Raw genomic sequence first — 24,675 nt, forward strand, 5'->3', positions numbered from 1 at the left:
TCTGGGAAAATGGCTAGCCGGCTGTGCGGGTATCACAAAATCACCTTCTTCCTCTCTGCTTCTCCCCCAACCCGTGCGTAGGTCCCGGAGCTGGAGCCACCACTCAGTCCGCCTGTCCCTGAAGTAACCACCCCAGAGCCAGGCATCTACCATGGGATCTGTGAGTATCCTCTCTTGGGACGATGTCTGGTGGAAGGAGGACTGTCAGGGGTTCGGGACAGTCATGGCCACTTGGGGCAGGGATTCCCTAGACGGTTGGGCAGGTTGTACACTGCACAGAGAGGCCAAGCCATGGATGGAGCCACATCATTTCACAGAAGGGGGTACCTGTCTGCAGTTGGCCTTTTCCGGAAGGGCACTTTTGCATCTTGCATGCAGACACCTTATGTGTTAGCTGTGGCCCTGACCCAGGAGGCTGCAGCGGGAGCCCAGAAAGCATAGGCCAAGCAGACGTAAGAGCGAGAAGAGACCCAAGGCATCTGTCGTCTGGTGGTTTGGGCTGTCCCTTCAAACTCATGCACAAAGGAAATCTGCGTCCTCCCTGCTCCAGGTGGGGCGGGAGTGGCAGGAATCCTGGCCCAGGGTCCCAGGTCTTCTGAGAAGTCTGGATTTTTATGTGAAGTCTCCAGACGTTTTAAGCGTTGGTGGACTAATTTTATGCTATTTGTAAATACCGCATGAGCCAAACGGAACACCTGTTGTATATCCAGCCAGCGGGGTGCCAGTTTGTGGCCTCTGAGCAAACCCCATCGGGGCTTCACTGTGTCTGTTCCCTCTTCTTTTCCCACTCACCCTTCCAGCCAGTTCCTTTCTTACTCTGTGTGCATCCCACCAGCACCTCTGCTGCGTCCTGGGGAATCTTCAGGCCCAAGGTCCTGGCTGAGCAATCTCCCTCCTGGTCCCATTCCCTGTCCCCCATGAAGGAAGCCCTGGCGGTCAGTCCTTTGCAGCCACACCAGTTGGACTCCCTCTTGAGGGAGGGCAGCGAGCAGGACAGGCAGAGGGAGGGGCCGGGCCTCATGCCGTGACCTCGGGGCCTCTGCCAGCTGCACGGGGAGCTGTGGAGCTGCGAAGTCCCCTTGGACTTGTCCTGCATTGAGTGAGGGGACAGGGCCTCATACACCCGTATCTATGGGTGTCAGGACACGTGGGGAGCGGCAAGGCCCAGGGCAGCGCGTGTGGGAGGACTCAGCTGTGAGCCGTCAGCTCTGCCCTCCGCTGGAGGAATGAGCCCTGCGGTCCTGCGCTGGGACCCGGCTGTGCCCCCACCGCATCCTCCGTGCCCCCTTTTCAGGGCATTGCTGCCACACCCAGCTCCCCCCGGAAGCCTGCCCGTGTGCCGAGCGAGAGCCAGCTCTCCCCCCATCACTGCACAAAGACGAATTCCTCTTAGAAGGGGAAGATGCCTCCCTTTGAATCCCCGCAGATCCTTACATTCCAGAACACTCTCTCAACTGACAGCAGAGAATTTTTTTAGAACCAACCTGGTGCAGGCGAGAGCCTGGTTTGGGGCTTGGTTTTGTCCCCCCGTTCGGGCACCATGCTGAGGCTTTCCTGTGTCATCTCACTGAACCCTCAGTTCTCATTCCGTCCGCACAGCCGGATTCAAGTGTGCGAACGACCTCATCTAGCCTAGGTGTCTCCCTCCCGCTCTCTGCCCTGTCTCACTCTCTCTTGTCTTTCTCCCATTCAGACCCTGGCCACCCAAGAGCTTCTGGAAGCTCTGGCTTTACGTTCCCGTTCTGCCCGGCAGACCCAGATAAATGAGAGTTTCTGTTCCCATTGAGTCCAACAGCGTTCCAGAATCATGTCTCCTGGGCCTGGCTTGGGTCACGTGCCCATCCATAAACCAATGACCGGGGCTCACCACAGCGGGGAGGGAGTCGGGGTGTGGGATGGAAAACTCCGTGCAGCCTGGGTCAGAGGCGCATCCCTGAAGCCAGAGGTGAGGGGTCAGCCCCCCAGTGTTCTAGGAGAGGTCAGAATGCCAAAGCCAGAAAAGGAAGGAAGGAAGGCTGGCCAGAAGCAGCCACTGTCCCCTTCATCTGATGATTTCCCCGAAGATGCTGTCTGTAAATGTCCTTCCTGCCCAACCAGCTTCTGACCTTTCTTGGAAATGTGATTTCAGTGCCTCTGAGAGTTTTGCCCCAGAGTAGAGCTCCGAGCCCTTCTTGCTGTAGGGAAAGTGTGATTTTCCTGCTTCTCTACTTGGTCGGGAGAAGAGCGTCCTGACCAAGCATCCTCTGCCCTCTCGGAGCCCTGCAATTTCTGCGTCTCTCTTCCCCGAACGTTTTTGTTTCCCCTGCTGTCTCTAAAATCCTAAACCCACTCCGCCAGCCTGCGCAAGTGGAGAGAGCTTTGATAACGTGACCCGGGGGGGTGCGCTGGGGTTGGTAAATATGGCCAATCCTATTAATGTTTTGAAAGGGGATATATGACTTGCTAATTTGCAGATGACACTAATTTGGGGCGTTTTGCAAATATCAGCAGTGATGAATAGGAAAGTAGCTGAGAGAGTTGAAATGTGGGAGAGAAATAACAAAATTAATTTCCATTTATATAAATACTAATTGATACACCAGAGGAAAATGAATGTGGAGCGTGAATATTAGCTCAAACAGGAGCGCGGGCGCCTTTGGAGCAACCCCAAATTAGATGTCCGAGTAGTACCTCGTGCCAGGCAAGCCAAGGGGCGTCCGGGGAGAGGCTGGGGAGCCCTGTCTTGCTTCCCTGGGGGCAGGTGGCATTTCTGTCTCACGGTGATCCCCTCATCCACATCCACCTCCGTGCACACTGCCTCTTGGGAGCACAAGTGGGCCTGGGTGGCTCAAGTGTCTGACCCCGGCTTGGGTCATACTCTCACAGTCCAGGAGTTCAAGCCCCGCGTCGGGCTCTGTGCTGACAGTTTGGACCCATGAACCTGCTTCAGATTCTGTGCCTCCCTCTCTCTCTGCCCCTCCCCCGCTTGCACTCTGTCTCTCTCTGTCTCTCAAGAATAAATACACATTAAAAAAAAAAATTCCAAGTCCATCCCTCCAGTGGCTTCTCGTCTCAGGGAGAAGAAAATCCAGACTTCAGGACGTGAGCCAGCCCCTGCCCCACCTTCTGACCTCCTTTTCCTCCACCGCCCCCCTCGGTCACTTGGTCCTAACCACAGATCACATTGGCTCCCGTCCCAGAGCCCGTGCCCTTGCTGTCCTCTCAGCTTAGAATATTCTTCCAGAAATGCTGAAGAATGGCGGCCTCCCACTCCTCCCCCGGGCCTCAGCCCCACTGTCACTACCTCAGAGAGGTCATTCCCCAGCCATGTCTTATTTCCCTCACGGTACTCATAGCTCTGTGGAAGTACCGTATTTGTCTGTCTGTCACGTGCTTCTTGTCTGTCTTCACCGCAACGGAAGCTTCTAGAGAGATGTGACCCCTGGACCCCCAAGTCCAAGGGCAGGGCTTTGCACATAGCAGATGATCAATAAATATTCATTTACCCTTAACTGTGAATTTGGTGGCAGGCGATGGGTTTACACTGATTCATTTCCCTGCAGGTATTTAAAAAGTGACACAGAAAACTCTGTTGGCCTTATCTGTTTTCCAGATACTGTTCTAGGCTCTGGGGACACAACAGGGAACACAACCAACAGGGCTCCTCCCCTCAGGGAGCTTCCATCCGAGTGGGGCAGACGAGAAAACACATAAGCAAACAGATGTAGACCACGCGGTCAGGCAGCAAGCGCCGTGGCGGAAAACAAAGCGGAGAGTGATGGGGGCGCCTCTGGAGCTCGTGTGGTCGGGGGAGGCCTCTCTGAGGAGATGACATTTGAGCACAGGCTCGCGATGCAAAGGAGCGCATCGATTAGCTTTTGCTGCGGAACAAACCAACCGAGACTTCGGTGGCTTTCGCGCGACCCCTGTTTATCCGTGAGGGGCTCATAATTCCGTGGCCTGGCTGGGCAGTCTTCCCGTGGGCTGGCTCGGCCGGCCTCTCCTGGGCCTGCTGGTCAGCCGGCAGATGGGCCGGCGGCCGAATGGTCTAGGGCGTCTTCGCTCACACGTCCGGCAGCTGGGAGGCTGTTGGCTGGAGGGGCAGGGAGACTGGGTCGGCCCGGCTCCTCCACGCGGCAGGACGCCCAAGGGATAAGCCCCAGTGCACACGTGTGCTTTATGTGCCCCCGCTGGCCACGGCAGGTCACATGACCCAGACTCGAGCCGTGCAGAGATAGACCCCCGCTTTGGCACGGGAGGAGCAGCCAAGTCTCGTGGCAAAGGGTCTGTGCTCACGGTGCACGCCGTCGGTGCCGTGAGAAGCTAGGACGTGCCCGTTACCATGCAGGTCACCCGGCTTTGCCGTCTGCCGCCAAGATGCCCCGGGGCTGCCTCGGCACCGTGGAGAGCAGGCGGGATCTGAGGCCGAGTTGCAGCGCGTATGTTGGAAATGACAGGCGGGTAGGAGAGGGAGCGGGGCTCCGGGGAGACCGCGTGGCCTGGCCCCACTTCCCAGCGTGTCCTGCGGACTCCCCGGGCTTCCGCCTCCGCACCTGAGCTGAGCTGGACGGGACGTCCAGGCGGCCTTCCCCCAGCACCACAGCGCGGGCGTCCTGTCAAAGCTGCAGAAGAGTGTGAACCCTCTGAACGCGGCCTCCCCAGAAGGGCACCAAAAGAGGCTCCACGTCCTTCCAGGGTAGGGAGTTCACGGGGCTTGGCCCCGCTCTAACGGGAGACCAGTTAGGAGAGAAAAGCTCCAGCCACATACCTGTTGGGGCCTGACCTTGGTCAGGATTCGTTCGATTTGAGCTATTGGGGCAAACGGGTGACTCACCTGGGCCGTATTGCCCCAGGACCCCAGAAGGTCACGTCCAAAGGGTCTCTGATGGAGTCCGGGTGAGGCAGGGGTGAAAGGACGGAGGTGTCATCGTGGGTCGTGGCTCACCCCGAGAGTTAACCCTCCGGCAGGGCAAACGGATGTTTACCAAACGGTCACAAGATCACAGTGGTGGCCAGGGCAGGGAAATGGAAATTCACAGTGACAAGGCAGGCTGCGGATGGAGGTTTGACGGGGTCAGGCGGGCTTCTGAAGTGAGTTGGGATCTGAAGGATGCGCACCCGTTGACTAGGCTATGTGAGCTCCAGACAGCAATAGCAGCATGTGCAAAGGCCCTGTGACAGGAGACAGGAATGGAAATGTGAGTGACGGACAGTCTGGGTGGAGCCCAGCTCCCTGTTGTAAGAGGAGGTTAGACAAGTAGGTAGAAGCCAGATGGACGAGGCCTGTTGGCCAAGCATCACTCTGGCGGGAAGCCCCGCTACGGTGTTAGGCAACGTGATGGACGAGTGGAGAAAGGTTCCAGGGCTATGTGAGGGTTTACACGACACTGGTCCAGTCATCCTGCAGACGCTTCCAGAACATCAGCGGTGTCCCAGGCCTGAGGGCCACTAAGAGGAAAGGTGGAGAGCCCACCCTGAAGGCCCTTTCATCTGAGTCTGGGTTTTCAAGGCGGTAGAACAGAGGCTGAAGGTCATCCCTTTTCCCGTCTCCGTCTGGGAGCCTCCTCCGGAATGTTTGGCGTTCATGGGCTGACTTTCCTCCTGTTACAGGCCTTCAGCTGAACTTCACTGCCTCCTGGGGGGACCCGCACTACCTGGGGCTCACAGGCCTGGAAGTGGTGGGCAAGGACGGCCAGGCGCTGCCCATCAGCCTGCACCAGATCTCTGCCTCCCCCAGGGACCTGAACGACCTTCCTGAGTATGCCGATGACTCCCGGACCCTGGACAAGTAAGTGTCCGTAAGAAGCCGCCTGCGGCGACTTCCAGAGCAATCCCCTCCGACCACGAGCAGTGGACCACTTTCGGCCCCCGAGAGGCGGGGTTGCTCACGCTCAGACGTGGAGCTGGTGGGGATCCGTTGTGTCTCTCAGACTCCAGATTCAGACATCAAATAGCGTTCCCTCTTCCACCTTCCTGCCACCCCGTGAGGTGTGGGTCTTCCCAGTTTATTTTACTGTATTTTTTGAGGTTTCCTTATTTATTTTGAGAGGGGGGGGGAGCGAGAAAGAGAGAATCCCGAGCAGGTTCCGTATCATCGGCGCAGAGCCCGATGCAGGGCTTGATCTTATGAACCATGATATCATGACCTGAGCCGAAATCAAGAGACGGGGAGTCAGGCGCCTAACTGACTGAGCCACCCAGGCGTCCCCACCCAGACTAGTTTTGAGTGGCACAGTCCTCTGAATGGAGGTCCCCGGGGAAACCAACATCCATGCACTTAATTAACCACTAAGTTCCACTGTCTTCCACTGCCTCTGTGTCCTTATCAGTAGCATGAGGACAATAAATCCCATGGCCGGAGGGCGGGAAGGGGATTGCCACACCCCACCCGCACCCCCTGTCTGGCCCAGAGGACTCCCCCCTGCTTCGTCTTAAGGGACCCCTTAACCGCGGCCCTCACACCTGCTGTCAGCACCTGCTCACGAACCACGCGGCACTCCGCATCTTGGCAGATCAGACTCCCGCATGCTCAGGCTCGGAGCCCGCCAGCCCAGCTCCTGCTGCAAAAGTGATCAGCCCACGGCCGGCCCTGCTTGTCCATCCACGCCCACCCGCCTACCACCCCCGCCTCAGTTTGCGTTACCCCAAACCCCAGGCCCGAGAGCACTTCATCTCTAAATACTTCGGCGTGTAGCTCTAACCGATAAGGACTTTAGGAAGAACATCATCTCACTACCACCATTACACCCCCCAAAATTCAAATTAACACCGATTCCCTCAATGAGTAGGGTATCTAGCAAGTTCCTATTTCCCTTGACAGTCTCTTCACCTTCCTTTCTTAACAGTTTGTTTCTCGAATTGAGGTCCAGGTAAGGGTCCACACATTCTGACGGGTTGTTCTGAGATTCCCCATAAGTTCCACCCATTGTGATTGGTTGGTTTGGGATCCAGATAAAGTCCATACATTGTGATTCTTTGTTATGTCACTTTTCTTCTTTTTAAATGTTGATTGATTGATTGATTGGTTGATTTTTTGAGAGAGAGAGACAGAGCACGAGTTGGAGAAGGGCAGAGAGAGGGGGAGACACAGAATGTGAAGCAGGTTCCGGGTCTGAGCTGTCAGCACAGAGCCTGACTTGGGCTCAAACTCATGAACCACGAGACCATGACCTGAGCCAAAGTTGGACACAACCAACTGAGCCACCCAGGTGCCCCTGTTGAGTCTCTTAAGCCTCTTATAACCTCTAGGTTCCCTCCCATCTTTTTTCACTTTTTCTTTGAAATTATCTGTTAAAGAAAGGGTTTCCCTCCCCCCCCACCGTAGTGTCAGGATTTTACTGGTTGTATCTCTGTGGTGTTGTTTAACCGGTTCCTCAGGCCCCTGTATTTCCTGTAAATTGTTCATTAGATCTAGACGCCTCATCCGATTGAAGTTTGACCACCGGGGCAAGACGTGACCATGGGGGTGTCGATGTCACTGGGCATTCCCTTCAGGACATATAGAATGTCTGCTTGTCAGGGTTCTTGCGACGTTGGCGGTCAATGCTCAGTGGGCACACCCATTACTATATTAGGGGTTTGGGCGCAGGATGGTGGTCCACCGATCCTATCATTCTTTTTCTCATCAATAAAGAGAAATTTTTCTTCAATGATTTGGTTACTCTGAGGTACAAGTCAAATAGGAAAGGCAGTCTGAATGCTTGGTTCTTTCCCTTTATTTTTCAGCTTTCAGAATAAAAAGGTGTTTCTCTCGCATACTAAAACATTTGTGTTTGGGGGCACCTAGGTGGCTCAGTTGGCTAAGCATCCGACTCTTGATCTCGGCTCAGGTCTTGATCTCAGGGTCGTGAGTTCAAGCCCCACATTGAGCTCCATGCTGGGTGTGAAGTCTACTTAAAAAAAAAAAAAAACTTTGTGTCTGATGATCATAAATCATGAACTTACACAGACTGTGTTTGAAGGTTTTCAATTTATTACAGTTTTTATCTTATTGGTGCTCTTAGATACTGAGAGCTCCTGGATCCTTTTTTTTTTTTTTTTTTAAGTTTTGTTAACATTTATTTCTTCTTGAGAGACAGAGCACAAGCAGGGAAGGGGCAGAGAGAGGGGGGTACACAGAATCCGAAGCAGGCTCCAGGCTCCCAGCTGTCAGCACAGAGCCCGACGTGGGGCTCGAACTCACAAGCCGCGAGATCATGACCTGAGCTGAAGTCGGATGCTCAACCGCCTGAGCCACCCAGGTGCCCCCTGCACCCTTTTTTAAAAATAGGAGTCTGTGACAGCTTTCCTGCTTTCTGATGTGACAAGATATTCCAGACTCCCCTTGTATATTTCTGATCCCAGATGTGGAATTGACCATTTTCCCCAAGAAGTTCTGGTTCCTTCTATTGGGAAATGGTATTTAGAGACCATAATCTAGCCACGAGAGATGCTCATTGCTACTGGGTTTCTGTGGAACCAGTTTCTGTAGAAACCAGTTTCTAGGTGTTTCTGTGAACAGAGCTGGGAAGTATCATTTAGATATTCTTGAAGGGGTCTGTAGGGGCTTGCCTTCACTGTCAACTGTAAACCCTTCAACAACTCTCTCTACTTTCAGAATTAAGCAGCAGTTTTGCTATGGAGGCAGCCCCATCTCTAGGACAGAGGAGCAATTGCTTTTAGAAGGAAACAGAAGGTTCTCTGGTCAGCCTAATTCCGCAAACACCTCCGTTTGAAATTGCTGAATTTCCTCAGTTTTAAGATGCCAGCGGTTGTAAGACATGCCATCCATCAATTTAATAACCGCCCTTTAGAGAAAAAAAGAAACATTACCTCCTTGGATGAACACTTAGATTGTAAGATTTATTCCAAATCCAGAACTTTAAAATGTAAAAGGAAAACATAAAATTTTATTTTAAAATCTAGGAATGTCTCCCAGGGCAGTAGCCTCGAAGTCACCAGGAATATAAGAGGGAGAGGAGAGAGGGTTCCCCGAGAAGCTGAGAGTTGGGCCCCCGTTCCTGGGGCCAGGCCACTCAGTGGCAATGCCAGACATAGGCCGGAGCCACAGGATGACAGCCTGGGGTCTGGGCTGCGGTGTTCTGGGCTGTCCAGGGCAGTCAGAGGCAGGATGGTCTCTGGGACAAACACAGGCAAAGTTGAGAATGATGAGGCAGGATGTTCTGAGCAGGAAAACGAGAAACCGGCCGGGATGGGGGCACAATCCGGGCAAGGTAACCAGTTGATTCAGAATAGTGGCCAGGAAGCACATAAAGGCTCCAGGGGCTCCCTCCTCAGGCCACAGGTCGGCCCCTTCTTGTGCTTTTCCCTCACCGAGAGCTGCCAAGTTCACCCTGGTGCCTTAGTATGTCTCTCCCCAGCCCAAGAAAGAACGAATCAAATTATTTCAAAATGTGCCATAGAGCCACCACAGCATTTCGCAAAAAGTTTGGAAAAATAGACAAAGGCATCCACCTCCCATCCCCCTGACACAAATGTGTGCTTCACTTCTGCATAATCTCTCCTGGTCCCCGTCCCCACTGTCCAGCATTAAAATCAGTGCCCGTGGCCGCCTCTTCCGCGTCACTGCATCATCCTCACGATTATCGTTTTAACAAGTGTACAGATTTACGTGACCCTTTGTGTTTTGAGACCTCTTAGGGTTTTTGTGGTCGTTGTTTTTTTTTTGTGGTGGTGTGGGTTTTTTTGTGGTTTGTAAATAAACAACACTATGATGAATATCTTCGTGCAGATAGCCCTTCAGGCAGGTTGAACAAAATTTCCTTAGAGGAGAACAGTTCCAGAAATGGAATCCCTGAGTTAAAGGGTCCAGAGACATGATACATTCTCCCCTTTTATTTTAAACCTTGGTGGCAGGGCTCCTGAGCGGCTCAGTCAGTGAAGCGTCCGACTTTGACTCAGGTCCTGATCTCGTGGTTTGTGGGTTCAAGCCCCGCGTCGGGCTCTGTGCGGACAGCTCAGAGCCTGGGGCCTGCTTTGGATGCTGTGTCTCCTGCTCTCTCGCTCTCTCTCCCCCTCCTCCCTGACCTGACTCTCAAAAATAAATAAACGTTAAAAAAGATTAAAAAGAAAAAAACCTTGATGACTGGTTCGCCCCACCTTTAACAGCACCGACTGTTATCACTGTGCACAGCCAGGTTGGTGCAGTGGGTACAGGAGGCTGGGGGGCGGGGGGACATGTAGACCCCCCCTCTGATTTCTCCCAGAAGACACGGCCAAGCCCCACCTCACCGCTCTCCCCGCTATTTGCAGGTTAATCGATGGAGCCAACATCACGATGGAGGATGAGCATATGTGGCTGATCCCTTTCTCACCGGGCCTGGACCACGTGGTCACGATCCGCTTCGACAGAGCCGAAAGCATCGCAGGCCTGCGCTTCTGGAACTACAATAAATCTCCCGAGGACACCTATCGCGGGGTAAGCTGGGGAATAGCAGCCGAGCTCAGTCCACTGTCAGGGAAACGGCGCCTTGATGAATGGCTGGTGTGGCTGCCAGAGAGGAGCATAAATCTTCCAGAACTTTCCAAATGGAGCTGGGGGCGGGGGGGGGGGGTTACAGCCAGGGAGAGAACACACTGCCATTGGCTTCTTCTGCAAAGCGCAAATATGGGCTAAAGAGGCCAGGGCAGACTCGGGACACTTTGTTTCCTCTGGGGGCTCGGGGGTTCCCAGCAGGCCCAGGACCCAACCGTAATGGTAGACTGAGGCCTGCTGGTTCATTGAGGGTTGGGGGCCGGGCCCTGAGCTGAGGGTTTTGTACCCGTTCATTTCATGGGGCCCTCGCCCCAGCCTCTGGGAGGCTGGTGTCAGTACCCCCCATCTTCCAGGGTATTAGAGGTTCAGGACGTCCTGAGGTTCAGGACGGTGCATTCACGCATCCAGGGTCACACAGCTGGAGCCCCCAGTCCACGTCTGCTGGGCTTGGGGCTCACAATCCGGTTCCACACCGGGTTCTCCTGCTGGGTGTGAAAAAGCAGGGGCCTCTGCTGCAGTGTGGGCTTTTCTGTCCTCCTGTGACTATGGACTGTGACACGTCTGTCCCCTCCCACTGCAACACAGAGCTGATGGTGAGAAGGCCACCGAAAATACAGCAACGCAGTCAGGGCCCGAAAGTCACAAGCCCCCGGTCTGAAACCCAGCTCTGACCCTAACCAGTTGTGTGATCTTTGCAAGTGGCCTGCTTTCCCTGGGCCTCAGTTTCCCCATCTATAAAGTGAGGAGGCGGATGCTACCTGCCTTGGGAGAGTACCCATCATCCTCTGCCACACGAAGGTTGACCACGCCAGGCCTCGGCCTCGGGTCCCGTGAGCCCCACGTGTGGCACCCCACCATGCACCTGCCACGGAGTTACTTCCGCGGGCCCCTGGGGCAGAACCGTGGGGGGGTCGCCACGGTGGAGTCCGCAGCCCTCAGGCGCTCGCCTTCTGGAGCAGCGCCCGGTTCACAAATCCTCCCAGGCCACGCTGGCGGCTCCCTGAGCACGCTCTCAGCTTCAGCGGGTTTAAAAAGTCAGATATATAGGCGTTAAAAAAACATTCTTCTGGCTCAACTCGTGCCTCTGGGCCTTTACGTTCCCTCGAGTGAATCAGTCTGTCCTGTCGAGCCTCCATGACCCGGATTTGCCACCTGGAAATGCTGGGCCCAGAGCCCCTGCTTCCCAGGCCTGGCCGTGACCACCAGCCTCAATGCCGGTGACAAGTGGCCACCATGGACTGGAGAGAGGGGCACAATCTGAAAGGGTAGATCCCAGAGGGCAGGGTGATGGCAACCATGCCCTCCCCAGGAAAATGCTTCGGCCGCCGGTGTCCCCCAAGGCCCTCTGGGCGCTCCGGTTACGGGCCCCTGGCACGTGGTTAGAACCAGGCCTTGCACGCTGGGGATGGGGCTTAAGGTCCCTGCAGTGTGTCCTCAGGCGAATTGCTTAGCCTCTCTGAACTAATTTCCTTGGCTGTAAGACGAGGTGATAGTAGAAGTCCCATCCAAGGGAATAAACAGAGGCCTGGGGAAGTCAGGGACACCTCCTAGTGGAGGTGGTGGCCCTGGAGGAGGGACAGGGCCTTCCTGGCCTCTGCTCTGCTCTGTCGCCAGCCTCCTGCCAGCTCCTAGCCCAGCTGAAGAAGGAACCCCTCTTTGGAGGCGAGCCGGCAGAACCCCGGGAGTCATGCGGGTCGTTCTGGTCTAGGTCCACGTCCCTGGACCAGTCGTGTGACCAACGGGTTACAGTACGTCCGGGTCCAGCCCTGGGCCGGGGTCTGAATCAGCCGGGAGCAAGGCGAAGTGGGGAGTTGCAGTCACAGTCGTGGGTCCCCATATCCAGCCATACCTGAAGCCATTTACCCTACACTCTTCCTGCTTACGTGCCCTGTGACCGGCTGCCATGAGGGGGCTCCCTAAATGCCGAAGGGATGAAGGGCCCCCAGGGCACATGAGTTATCCCTGAGACCCAGGGCAGGGCCCCTTTCTTTGCGCACAGCCCCTCTGCGTCCCCTGGAGGTGAGAATCTCCCCGTTTGGTCCGCAGTTGGGCCCACGTTCCTCACCAGGACGACGCAAGCGGGCCTGATTCCAAAATGTGTGGTCGACTACCCCTCTCTGCTCACCCAGCACCCCCCTGCCCAAGGGGAGCAGACCCGAGCCACCTCAGACCCTGCCCTTCAGGCTTGGAGATTCACCAGGTAGATCCTGGTGAAATCCGTCCTAGAACGGGGGACACGTTGGCCCAAATGCACCCCATTCAGCAAGCTGGTAAGCGCCCGCTTATGCACCAGGCCCTGAAGCAGGTATAGGGGCCTCGCCAGGGTCTCTGCCGCGGAGGGAGACCCAGAAGCCGCTCAGGACGCTGTTAGGGAGTACACGTCCTAAAAGGATGAGCTAAGGGGGCGCCTGGGGGGCTCAGTCGGTTAAGCGTCCGACTTCAGCTCAGGCCATGATCTCTTGGTTCGTGAGTTCAAGCCCCACATCAGGCTTGCTGCTGTCAGCACAGAGCCTGCTTCAGATCCTCTGTCCCTACCCCCACCCCTGCCCCTTCCCTGCTCACACTCTCTCTCTCTCTCAAAATAATAAATAAACATCACATAAAAAAAAAAAAAAAAAAAGAACGAGCTAAGGGCCATGAGAAGGAAGATCAGGAAGGGGCTCGCTCTGTCCTGGGGACAGCGTAGGAGAAGTGGTGGTCTGTGAGGCGGGGCTTGAAGAAGCATCAGGGTAGGCCAACTCGCATCGCTTTTTCCCGGCACTGCATTCTGGGTATTTTACGCAAGTTCACTCATTATCGAGCCCACTTAACAGAAGAGGCAGTTGAGGCATAGGGAGGTTAAGTCACTCGCAGAGGTGCTAACGGCGGATGTCGGGGCACCTGAGTGCCCGTGACCACAGTGCTGCTCTGCAGCGGGTGAGGTGGGTGGGGACCCGGGCCGGGTCAGGCGCCACCCCAACTCGTGGGCCACCCTCGTCCCCTGCCGTCTGCCCAGTGCCCAGCACAGCACCTGGCACGGAGTGGGGGTGGCACCAGAAAGTGGCCCGGCCCGGTGCTTCTGGCCTCAGAGGGAGGCCAGGCCGGGCTGTTTGTCCGGCGTGGGGGCTCCGTGAAGGCCGTCCGTCACACACACGGCACACGAGCACGCGGCTTTCTTTTGTTTGCTAGGCCAAAATCGTCCACATCTCCCTGGACGGCCTGGGCATCTCCCCTCCAGAGGGCTTCCTCATCCGGAAGGGGCCGGGCAACTGCCACTTTGATTTCGCTCAAGAAATTCTCTTTGTGGACCACCTCCAGGCTCGACAGCTGCCCCAGCCGGCCCAGAGGTGAGTGGGGGAAGGCCCGGGAGTGTCCCCTCCCTGTCCTCAGGGCTGCCGGCTCCCCGCATCGCTCTGAAGTTTATACCTAAAGGTTTTGAAACGATGATCAAACGCGTTGCTTTTCAACTTGGCGGTTTTCTAAAGCTCAGCCGAGCCTCTCCGGAAGCCTGTGGGATGTACCCACCTTGTCTAGGGATGTTTGGGTTTCTCACAGTCTGGAGTGCTAGAGATTTTAAATGCTTCGTTGCACTTCCTGCTGGGAAAAGAGGTTCCAGCCTGCCTCCGTTCCAGAAATGCCCGCCGGCCAATTTGGGGAAGGGCCTTCTCTCTCTCGCTTGTTTCTCAGTTCCCAGTTTAGAAAGATTCAAAGAGAAAATGAGAGCCTAACATTTTGTGGGTTCGCTGGTATTTCTTGGCCCCGGTCTCAGCTGCATTAAGTCCGTAACAATTTGTAAATGCCACGTTCAGTTAACTCATTCAAACCCCCTGATGTCCAAATGCCAGAGGCCAAGCTCACAAAACAAAATGAGTTTCCCTCCGCTGTGGCTGGGATCACTTGTTGGGCCGGTCATTGGGAACAGCCACTTAATTATAACATTGCCCTTGAAATTGAAGAAAACCAGCAAGGCTGGAGGGTACTGGCTGTGGACCGGGAGAAACGCCCCAGCCCCTTCCAAGTGCCGGCTCTGTTCTGATGCTTTGTATTCATCCTTCCACCCACCCTTTGAGGTGGGGATTATTATGCCCATTTTACAGATGTGGGAACTGAGACCCCTGCTATCGAAGCCACGTGCTCAGGATCACAAAGCCAAAGCCTTCAGGGTACGCCCCACCTTCCGCAGGCCTCCTCTCCCTGCCTGCCTCCCATCCCGCCCCACAACCCGGCCCCCTTGTTGCTCTCCCGCCGCAGGACCTTTGCTCTGGCTGCCCCTCTGCTTGCAGGGTTCAGTTCTGACTCTGTGCGGCTGCCTCCTTCTTGGCTCAGGCGTCGGGTCCCTGACCACCCCCTAGGGTAGCCGGTCCCAGCCGGGCACTCCACCCCACCCTGGGTCTGGCCCAGCTGTCAGCACAGTGTGGACTCGCCTTGTTCGTGAACAGGCAGTGAGGCGGGGCTTGAGGGAGGATCAGGGCAGGCCGACACCTACTGAGTACATCCCTGAGCTGGGTGGTTAAGTGTGGACTCCGGAACCGGCCAACCTCAGGTCACATCCCAGTTCGGCCGCCTGCCAGCTGTGTGGCCCTGAGCAAGTGACTTCACTCCTCCGTGTGCCAGTTTCCTCACCCGCACCCCAGGGCTGTAAGAGTACCCGCCTCCAGGGGCTGTCCTGGGGAAGGAAGTGTCCATGCAGTCGCCTGGGAGGTGACTGAGTCTCCCGGAGTAGGACAGGACTCCACGTGGGCACACACTACATCGGGGAACCCTCTCCGGCCACAGCGTCTTCAAAGTCTGTCACCTGGGGAGTAAGCGGCCAGTGATCAGGGTAGTTGCAATCTCCTGCTTCCTGGTGCTGTTTTGTGGGTTTTTTTCAGGCTCAACACGCAAAGCCAGGAGCGGGCAAGCATGGACTACGAGGCACCCCTGATGCCCTGCGGCTGTATCCTCCCGCCACCTGTCTGCGTGTCCCAAGCCCTCAGGGGCCCTGTCCGGAACCCCAGGAGAGGGCTCGGCCCCTCTGGCAACGTTGGGGTTCCCGGCAGGCCGCAGCCCAGGAGCTGGAGCCCCACGCAGGGAAACCCGGGGGACCGTGGGAGGGTTGGCGGGTCCGCGGGCTCACTGGGTGCTGCTGGGGCGGGGGCAGCCACCCGAGTTCCAGATGCCGCGCCCTGGCCGGCTGATGTTTCAGGAAGCAGCACCCAGGACTCCAGCGGGGAGGGGCCAGAGAAGCTGGAACTTTCCGCAGGGCCTGAACTGGAGGCTGTCCTCGGACCCAGGCAGGGAGGAGGTAAAGATAGAAGTAAGGATAGCTCAAAGTCGCCGGACCCTTTCCTCGGCCTGGCCCTGTTCACACTGGGCTGCCCGTGTTAACTCAGGCCTCACCCCAGCCCTGGGCGCTGGAACTGCTAACACCCCCCATTTCACAGATGAGAAAACTGAGGCCCAGAGAGGCTAAGTAGCTTGCCCAAGGCCACATAGCTGGGAAGGAGTAAGACAGGTTAGTGAATGTGAGCAGCCTGGCTCTCTCACCAGTCCGTTCTTCCGGAAGGTCTGCCTGTGGCTATGATATTGCCCGGAAGCCGCCACTCTGATTTCCTGCCCTGTCCGCCCCTGGAATGCTGGGAGCAGGCTGGGGACAGGGCTGAGGACAGGCTTGGTGCCCCCATTGTGCGACTCAGTCAGCAACGGCGGGTCGGTCACCCTGCCACGGCCCATCCCTCCTGGTGCTCATGTATCCCCCCCACCCCCTGCACACTTGAAGTGGATGGAGGAGAGAACAGGTGCTTCGTTCTTTGTCATTTTACAACCAGGGAAACTGAGGCACGAGACAGTTTGACTCCCGGTCACTTTGTTCGGCACGACCACACGATGAGTTTCTGGTGCAAATGGTCCTCCGTCCTGCCAGCTCCCTCCCTCCTGTCCTCCTGTCTCCTGGGACGTGGAGGGAAGTTTTTAATTCTTGAAACACATGCATACGCGGCTTCCATTAAAGAAAATTTAATGCCACACATATTTGGAGAGGTTTCAGTCTCCGTGCGAGAAAAAAATGACTTTCCCCCCCCCCTTCACCTGCATAAGCTATCCCAATATGATCTTTGCCATTGTCTTGCTTTGTTCTCAGAAAATTAAGCCTATTTTTCCTTAATAATGTGCCACAGTCATTTTTCAGTTCCAGCTCCTGACCAGCTGGGGTGACCCCTATTACATCGGTCTTACGGGCCTGGAGCTGTATGATGAGCGGGGAGAAAAAATCCCTCTGTCGGAAAACAGTATCCTTTCTAGGCAGAAGGGGGACCCCACCCTGACCAAAGGGAACGTGGGAGGGTCGGGGGCAGGAGAGGAGACGTCCCTGCAAGAACCAGACCCCGGGACTGAAAATGCCAGGGGACTCTGCTGACGGTCAGAGGCTGACTCTTGGGAGTCCCAAGGTAACAGGAGTCCCACAAAACAGAGAGTCCTGTGGCCCGGGGATTCGGGCGACGGTGCCAACTGCACCCCCTCCTGGAGATCCGCAGGTACTTTGGAGTCCTAAAGGCTCTGGCAAGGCCTGCAGGGAGCGGCCTTTGGCCCTGTGTTCAGCCCAGTGAATTCATTGACCACGGTCCTCTTTGTTCAGGGAACGCCCGCACCAGAACCTGCAAACTATTAGCCCACTGAGTTTTTAAATATTTTAGATTCGTTGCTAGCGTTCTGGAAAGATCAGGGCGTTTCACAGGAACACCTCACTCTTCAGCAGCTCTTGAAAAAATTAGCAATGTTTGAGGCCACAGTCATGCACCACAGTGATGGCTGGACCTCGGTATCCCCTTTCCCCCCAAGCATGTCCTTATTGTTTCCTGCCAGGTCCCCCAGACGAATTGCTAATGTTTACTGAGGGCTCACTCGGTGAGGGCTTGTCCCGTGGTACCTGATTTGCCCTCACAACGGTCTCGTGAAGTGAGTGCTGTTAGCCCCATTTTACCAATGAAGACCTGAGACACAGACAGGTTAAGTAACTTGCCCAAGGTCACACAGCACAGGAGTGAGGACCTGGGAGTCCGGCTCCAGAAACCATGCTCTGACCACTGAGCTGTCATGTGTCTTTGACATCACCTGCCTGACCCCTCTGGGCCTTTGCCCTGTGATCCCTGGCCCACCACAGGGGCCGGCCAGAGCAGCTCCAACCCCAAAGCCCGCCTTGCACCTATGTGGGATTCCCTGGGTTCCAGTTGGATCCTTTTCTGATCCAACTTTTCTGCCCTTCCCGCGGTGACACCATCCTCCCCACCTGACAAATGATTGTTGGTGGTTTTGATTGTTGTTAGTGAGTCCTTGGATACGTAAGGCTGTGTTGATCTTACCGGGCGCGCTCACATCCAGTGTCCTCTGAGAGCCTCACATCAATTCTGGGATGTGGAGGTTTTTAATTTTTTTTTAACATTTATTTATTTTTGAGAGAGAGAGAGAGCGAGAGAGTGCGAGCGGGGCAGGGTCAGAGAGAGAGGGAGACAGAATCCAAAGCAGGCTCCAGGCTCTGAGCTGTCACACAGAGCCCGACGCGGGGCTTGAACCCACGAACCGTGAGATCATGACCTGAGCCCAAGTCGGCCGCTTAACCGACTGACCACCCAGGCGCCCCGGACGTGGAGGTTTTTATACCCATTTTACAGATGAAGAAACAGGCCCCAAGGTGCTCTGTGACTTTCCCAAGACCCCAGGTCAGAATGCAGAGCCAGCGCCGGACCTGGTTTGTCCAGATCCGCGCTAATGTCCGGTAGTTGAGTGGCCATAGCTGGGCCCGGCTCCCCCCCCACCGGTGCGTCCAGTCTCAGGCTGGTCCTCACATGCCGAGGCCGTGTCCCCTTGGAAAGGAACACCTTAGCAGTTTGTCCTCCACTCTCCAAAGCGTCAGCCACAAATTCTTTTCCTGCCGCCAGCAGTCCGGTGAGACTGCTCTTTCCCCGCCATCTGTCTGCGCGGCCCCTCCCCTTTCCTTGAAACTGGTGTCACCTCCTCCCCACACACCCACCCCCGTTGGCCTCTGTGCTCATTTTCCCTGGCATGTCTAATTTGGCTGTCGCTCTTCCGGCTGCCCAGAGCAGCGGACGGCCATTCTGCCCGCCAGCCCCAGCGTCCCCTGGGCCACGCCATCAGCGTGACGAGGCCAGCGGCCGCCAGGGTGGCACGCAGCTTCCAGCACACTGCTTTGGGTTATGGTAGCTTAGAGGCTCCCCAGATATCGCCGCCTTCCCCGACAGCGTGAACTCCCTGGAGGGCGTGTGCGGGGACGTCCGGACGCCCGACAAGCTCATCGACCAAGTGAACGACACCTGCGATGGCAGGCACATGTGGCTGGCTCCCATCCTGCCGGGCCTGGTGGGTTTGCGGGGACTCCCCCCCTCCCCGGGGTGGGCAGGGCGACTTTGTGTCCTTGGTCTGCGTGACGCGTCTTTGTTCCAGGCGAGTGAATCTCCAACGAACCAAAATGCCCGAGGGCCGTCAGGGAGGCTCACGTCTAGCTAACTAACACTCTGACGGGCACTCTTCGGGGCAAGTTCTTTCTCGGTGCGCTTGGGGTGGTTGCGACAAGAGGCCGCCCACATGGGACTCTGGAGGGCCCATGCAGCAGCCCCCTCTGTCCTCCCAGCCCCATCCTCTGGCCTCATTCCCCGTGTCTGCTCCGCCTTGAGAGCACCGGGCACCGGACCCCGACCTCTGGCCGCAGATCTGCCTGTCAGCTCCTCAGCGGACTCAGTTTTGCAGACCTCAGACCCTCCCACTGGTCCTGCTGGTCACCGGGGGACCTGGGGGTGGCCTTCACCCACCCGGCTAGAGAGAGAGGAGACAGGCCGGCCGGGCAGGTCGTTGTAGCCCCGCGCCACCCTCCTGCCTGAGTATGCGAGTGCTGCAGGCCCTGGGGCACGCCCGTGACGGCGGAAGTGTCCCCTCCCCCTCCACGTGACTGGGCAGGAGGACTGGGAGGTACATTTGGCCCTCAGAGCACAGAGACAGCATCAGCAGCTCTGTTGGGGAGCTCTTCCAACAGTGTCCCCCGTGAGCCCCGAGCATCCGTCCCCCCTGAGCGGAGGCCAGCCCCACCGCTGCAGAGGAGAAACACGTAGGTCTCTCAGCCCTGAGACCCGGGCCCCACCCGCCCACGGCCATCTGGTGTTTGGCCAGCACATGTTTTCCCGTCGTCTTTCACTTGGCTTTTGGTGTGAAGCCGTCTGTCCAGCTGTCACTCTCCCAGCTGGACTCGAACGTTTGTTTGTTTGTTTGTTGTTGTTGTTGAGAGAGTACAAGCTGGGGAGGGGCCGAGAGAGAGGGGAACAGAGAGGATCTGAAGCGAGCTCGGTGCTGAGGGCAGAGACCGACTCGGGGCTTGAACTCACGAACCCTGAGATCATGCCCTGAGTCGAAGCCGGACACTCAACCGACTGAACCACCCAGGTGCCCTTGGACTCAAATATTCGTATCTGCTTGAGCCCCTTGGGCAACTGAGTTTGAGGACCTTTATTATTTCCGTGGTGCAGTCAGAAGGCTGCCCCTGCCCCAGCAGTACCCTGACCCGCCCCCCTGCACTCCCGACATCCTCTGAGACATCCTGAGGATGGCCGGAGGCCGAGCCCCAGGGCCTGGGGCAAAACGGAGCCGACAGCCTGCAGCCTGGGGCCAGCACTGACTGCTTATTGCTTTATTCTGTTGTGCAACAGGCCCCCTGATATTGGAGGGTCTTTGTGGGGGCGGCGGGGGCGGGCGGGGGTGGGGGAAGCTGAGGGTCTGACCTTAGTAGCTGATTCTGCCACTGATCCCGACACCCCTCCACCACCCCTGCGCCAGGCAGAGATTCAAAGACACATGCTGGAAATTATCCCACACTGCTCTCAGGGCCTGCGCCGTGCTGCTCATTTGTGGTTGGGGGAAAGGACAGATCGGGGTCAAGGCCGTGCTGATCGCCCGGAGACAGTGCTCCTTGACCTGGGGCCCGCCCCTTTGGCCCGCGAAGCGTCTGGCCTGACCTGGGGGAGAGGGAAGGGCGCACCCAATTCTCCGCGGGTATTTAGATGAGGGCCACGCCAGGCCCGAGAAAACAGGCCCTCCCGGAGCCAGCTCAGCGGTTTGTTGCAAACGCAGCCACACGTGACCGGACTCAAGATGGGCTTCCAGGAGACAGAAGGCAGCGGGAGCCCCACGCACCGCGGCCCCCAGCAGCCCAGGCGCTGCCTCCCGCGCCCGCCCAGCTCACCCCTGCCCGCATCTGGCACCCCCCGCCCCGCCCCGCGCCTCTGTTTCCAAACATGCCCGTTTTAATGAGTTCTTGCTTCTGACAGGTGAACCGGGTCTATGTGATTTTCGATCTGCCTACCACCGTGTCAATGATCAAACTGTGGAATTATGCAAAAACGCCCCATCGAGGGGTGAAGGAGTTTGGCGTAAGTACTTATTAGCTGGGTTTTTTGAGATAATTATGCTGGTTGGTAATTAGGCTGCCGGCAATTACCATTCGTCGCCGCCGTTTGATTTACTCCTCTCCGTCGCTACCTTAGACACCACTGCCTGGTCCTCAGATGCAGGGAAATTCGCCGTCCCATCGTGAATTCAAAAACCGCCTCGAGTGATTTGAATCATCACCCTGAAAAAAAAAAAAAACAAACCGAAAGTGGCTTTCCTTTCATCTTGTCTTTTCCAGTCATAGTGGTTTAGGGAGTTCTTCGCGCCGGGAGGCAACTCTGGGGCCGGGAGAGCGGGGGGCCTCGGGGGCCAGAGGCGCAGAGTTGCCTCCCGGCTCGGCCACGTGGGCTAAAGGTATTTGAAGCCTCCCCGTCCCCGTCTGGCCGAGGGTTGCAAAGATCTGACACCATAATGCGGGCCGGGCTAGCGGGCGAGGCTCGGAGCAGTGACCTGCTTTGCCCGAGGCCGCGGGGGGGGGGGGGGGGGGGCAGGGTCCCTACCTCCCCTCCGCCCCCCCGCCCCGGCCACACGGGGCAGCGCCTCCTCTGTCTGTCCAGCTCCTGGTAGACGACTTGCTTGTGTACAACGGGATCCTGGCCATGGTGGGCCACCTGGTGGGGGGCATCCTGCCCACGTGCGAGCCCACGCTGCCCTACCACACCATCCTCTTCACCGAGGACGCAGACGTGTGCCGCCAGGAGAAACGCACCGCCATCAGGTGCGCCCCAGGCCCGCCCCACGGCCTCCCCCGCCAGCCCTAACGGGGACGGACGGCAGGGGTCGAACCTTCCTTCTTCTCCCTCCCCCCAGCAATCAGGTGGAGGATCAGGACGTCCAGATGATGAACGAAAACCAAATCATTACCAACTCGAAAAGGAAGCAGAGCGCGGTTGACCCAGGTCAGTGTCGCCTCTCGGCCCGGAGCGTAGCCCTCGGGAGTTAAGGCTGAACAGTCCGGAGCCAGCAGCCCCTGCCCGCCCCTCGGACCCCTCTGCTCCGCCCAGGAGCCCGCCTGGCGGCTGAGCTGGGGCTGTGGGGGCAGAACCCCAGGGGCAGCGTGCTTCCCACGTCCCACAGGCGCCTGTGACCCGGTGTGGCTTCCTGGGAGGCAGGCCCTTGGGGCGCAGAGGGAAAAGGCCCCGAAGGGCAGACGTGCTGTATGGAGACGGCTGGGAAACCAGTGGGGGATGCAGGGGGCGAGGGCTTCCCAGAGGAGGTGCTGTTTGAGCTGCACCCTAAGAGATACGGGGAGCTGGCCAGGCAGAGGGGACAGCGTGGCAAAGGCCCGGAGGCGAGGCAGCAGAGTCGCTGCAGGGGAGGGGACGGGTCGGCGTGCGGGCGCTGGGCTCTGGGGCTGCAGGCGGTGGCCTGGGCCAGCCACCAGGACGGTCCAGACTTCACCCCCAGGGCGTGGGGCCGCCCTCGGTGACTGAGGCTGGGTAACGTCCACCCCTCTGTACTCTCCCCGACAGCACTGCGCCCCAAAACCTGCATAAGCGAGAAGGAGACAGTGCGACGGTGGCGGTGCTGACTGGCGGAGGAGGGAGAGCCGGGCCTCCCGACCGACCGGAGCCGGGCTCTGTCACCGGCCCCGCCCAGCACCCGTGTCGCCCGCCCCCAGACCTCAGCCTCGGCAGCCTGGACTCCGGGGGCTGGAAGAAGGAGTCCCGTCGCGAAAGGGGACTCGCGTGGCACGACTTTCCTCCGCCTCGCGTCTCAGGGGCTCCCTCCCGGGACACCCAGCTCAGTGCCCTCCCGCAGGACCCAGCAAAGCAGGGCCACACGCACTCAGGCCTGTCCCTGCTCAGGCCCAGGTGGTGGGGTGGCCCGGGAGGACTTGCTCCCAGCACGGAGTGTGGCTGTCCCGGGCCCGGGGTCAGGCCTCAGACCCCAACAGCAAGGGGAGGGGTGCCAGCAGCTCCCCGCCCCCCATGTCCCTCCCTCATCCGGGGGCCGGTGCAGCTGGCTGAGAGGGTGGGGCAGTTCCCTGGTCCCCCGAAGGTCTAGCCAGAGCCGCTGCACCCCCGTCACTCATCCCAGGCAAGGAGGACGGATCCCCGGGGATGTGTGTGTCTCACTGGGAAGAGGAAGGGGGCCGTGCCCACCCGCCATGCTGCCAGGCCCACGTGGGACCCGCGGGTGGACGGCTTCACGCCCCAGAAGGCTCCGGACGCAGGGCAGGCCGAGGACCAGGGCCACAACCCCACCCTCGGGCCCCAGAGCCCACCTCCCCTTCCCCTTGAACTCTGTCTGGAGGAGGGCGGCCGCATCCCTGCGGTCTCGCCACCGGCTTCTCTCACTCGCCTCCCCCCGTCTCTCCCGTGCCGGGCGCCCTTGCCTGCGGGCAGCGAGGTGTCTGGTGCCCCCACCCCTTCCCCCCCTCCCGGCAGCTTCCCCGCGAGTTGGAAATGTGCCTTGCACCCCCAGCCGAGTGGAGCTCAGAACGCATCTATTTCCATCTATGTAACAAGCCCGGATCAGGGACCTAATTGGTTTCCCAGTGGTGGGTAATTTCTCGTTCCAAATATTAATCCGTTGTTTTCCTGGCGCCCAGCCCGGCCCCGCCGCAGCGCTGTACTCGAAGTACGTTCCTATGCAACCGAGAGCCCGGCAGATACTTTATGAGCTTTGCAGCTTCCGCGGAGCAGCTATGCAAATGCGCTTTTCATTTGGAGCAGGGGGCCGATGCGAAGACAAGGAATTGTTCCTCCCGGAGAAGATCCATCATTGCTGCAGCTCCCCTGCTCACCTCCCAGATGGGGCGGGTGCCCCCAAGGCCTGTGGGCTCCCAGGAGAGCCGAGGCTTGGGGGGAGTCGGGGGCCGATCAGGCCGGCGCTTAGGGACCAAAACAGGTGCCACGACTTTAAAGGCTGTCACGGCTTCCCGTCCCCACCTGAGGCTGGGGCCCGGGTCAGACTGTCGGGGAGATTGCTCGAGCAGCGCGCACGCTCCCAGAATCTCCACTGATGTTTATAATAATTGTATGCACCATGCAATTTAGGAGGGGGAAAAAAAAAAAAGCTGTACAGGCATTAACTCTAAAATAAATTTCTATTTTTTTCTCTTGCAAAATCAATAAAAGATGTTATTAAGAATCTGGTCTGACGTGCTGGGTTTGGGGTCAGACGGAGGGAGCCTGTGCCGCCTCCAGGAACTGAGGCTGGCTGAGTGACACGGGGCAAGTCCCCTCTCTGAGCCCCGCCCCCCCCCCCGTCTCCACCTGCAAATGGGGGCATGATCCTGGGTAGACGATACAAGCCCACACGTATGTAGCGGTTGTTTCGTGTCCGGCGCTCATTTAATCCACATAACAACCCCACGGGGTAGGCACTATGATGATCCTCCTTTTACAGATGAGAGAATTGAGGCACAGAGCGGTTGAGCGGCTTGCCCAAGATACACAGCTTTGGAAGCCATCAGCGCGCAAATCCTGGGACAGCCCCAGGAGAGCTGAGGCGGGGTGAAATCCCCGGGTCGGTGGCCCTGCAGTTTCCCCGAGGCTTATGTGGATCCTTGAAGCCAAGCCCCCCCACCCAATGCCAGACTCCTGGGCCGCCTCCTGTCGTTTCCGGCTCCCCTGCTTCCCTCAGAGGTGAATCTTGGTTGGCGGCTCTTGGCATCTGGAGAGAGCCGCCCTCGGTGGGGAAGAAGGCTCATTTGGGGGCCGGGTGTCTGGGCTACAGCTCAGGGGCCAGGGAGCGCATTGGTGCCGAGCAGGGGGCCCCTCGGAAACCCCACCCCCTCCCCTGACCAGCCCCCCCACCCCCCCACCCCCCGCTTGCCTCTGAGCTCCTGCCCAGACAGAGGGGCCCTG

General features: G+C 57.8%; 1 protein-coding gene across 6 annotated transcripts in view; it reads left to right on the forward strand.

The window, feature by feature from the left end:
• KATNIP (katanin interacting protein) overlaps positions 1 to 23,956 on the forward strand; it is a 194,177-nt gene extending 170,221 nt beyond the window's left edge. For 4 of the 6 annotated variants that reach the window (XM_030301244.1, XM_030301248.1, XM_030301245.1 and 1 more), the window contains 11 exons: positions 82 to 160; positions 5,590 to 5,767; positions 10,231 to 10,396; positions 13,622 to 13,779; positions 15,304 to 15,368; positions 16,588 to 16,698; positions 18,645 to 18,784; positions 20,740 to 20,841; positions 21,418 to 21,578; positions 21,671 to 21,759; positions 22,333 to 23,956. In XM_030301244.1, the coding sequence (XP_030157104.1) occupies positions 82 to 160; positions 5,590 to 5,767; positions 10,231 to 10,396; positions 13,622 to 13,779; positions 15,304 to 15,368; positions 16,588 to 16,698; positions 18,645 to 18,784; positions 20,740 to 20,841; positions 21,418 to 21,578; positions 21,671 to 21,759; positions 22,333 to 22,391 (1,308 nt within the window). In that variant the 3' untranslated portion in view covers positions 22,392 to 23,956. Of the gene's footprint in view, positions 1 to 81; positions 161 to 5,589; positions 5,768 to 10,230; positions 10,397 to 13,621; positions 13,780 to 15,303; positions 15,369 to 16,587; positions 16,699 to 18,644; positions 18,785 to 20,739; positions 20,842 to 20,955; positions 21,579 to 21,670; positions 21,760 to 22,332 lie in introns of those variants that run through there. The other 2 variants (XM_030301246.1, XM_030301247.1) reach the window with 2 other exon arrangements.
• The last annotated feature ends 719 nt before the right edge of the window (positions 23,957 to 24,675 follow it).

This window comes from Lynx canadensis, chromosome E3 (genome assembly GCF_007474595.2).
Source record: "Lynx canadensis isolate LIC74 chromosome E3, mLynCan4.pri.v2, whole genome shotgun sequence".
Lineage (NCBI taxonomy): Eukaryota > Metazoa > Chordata > Mammalia > Carnivora > Felidae > Lynx > Lynx canadensis.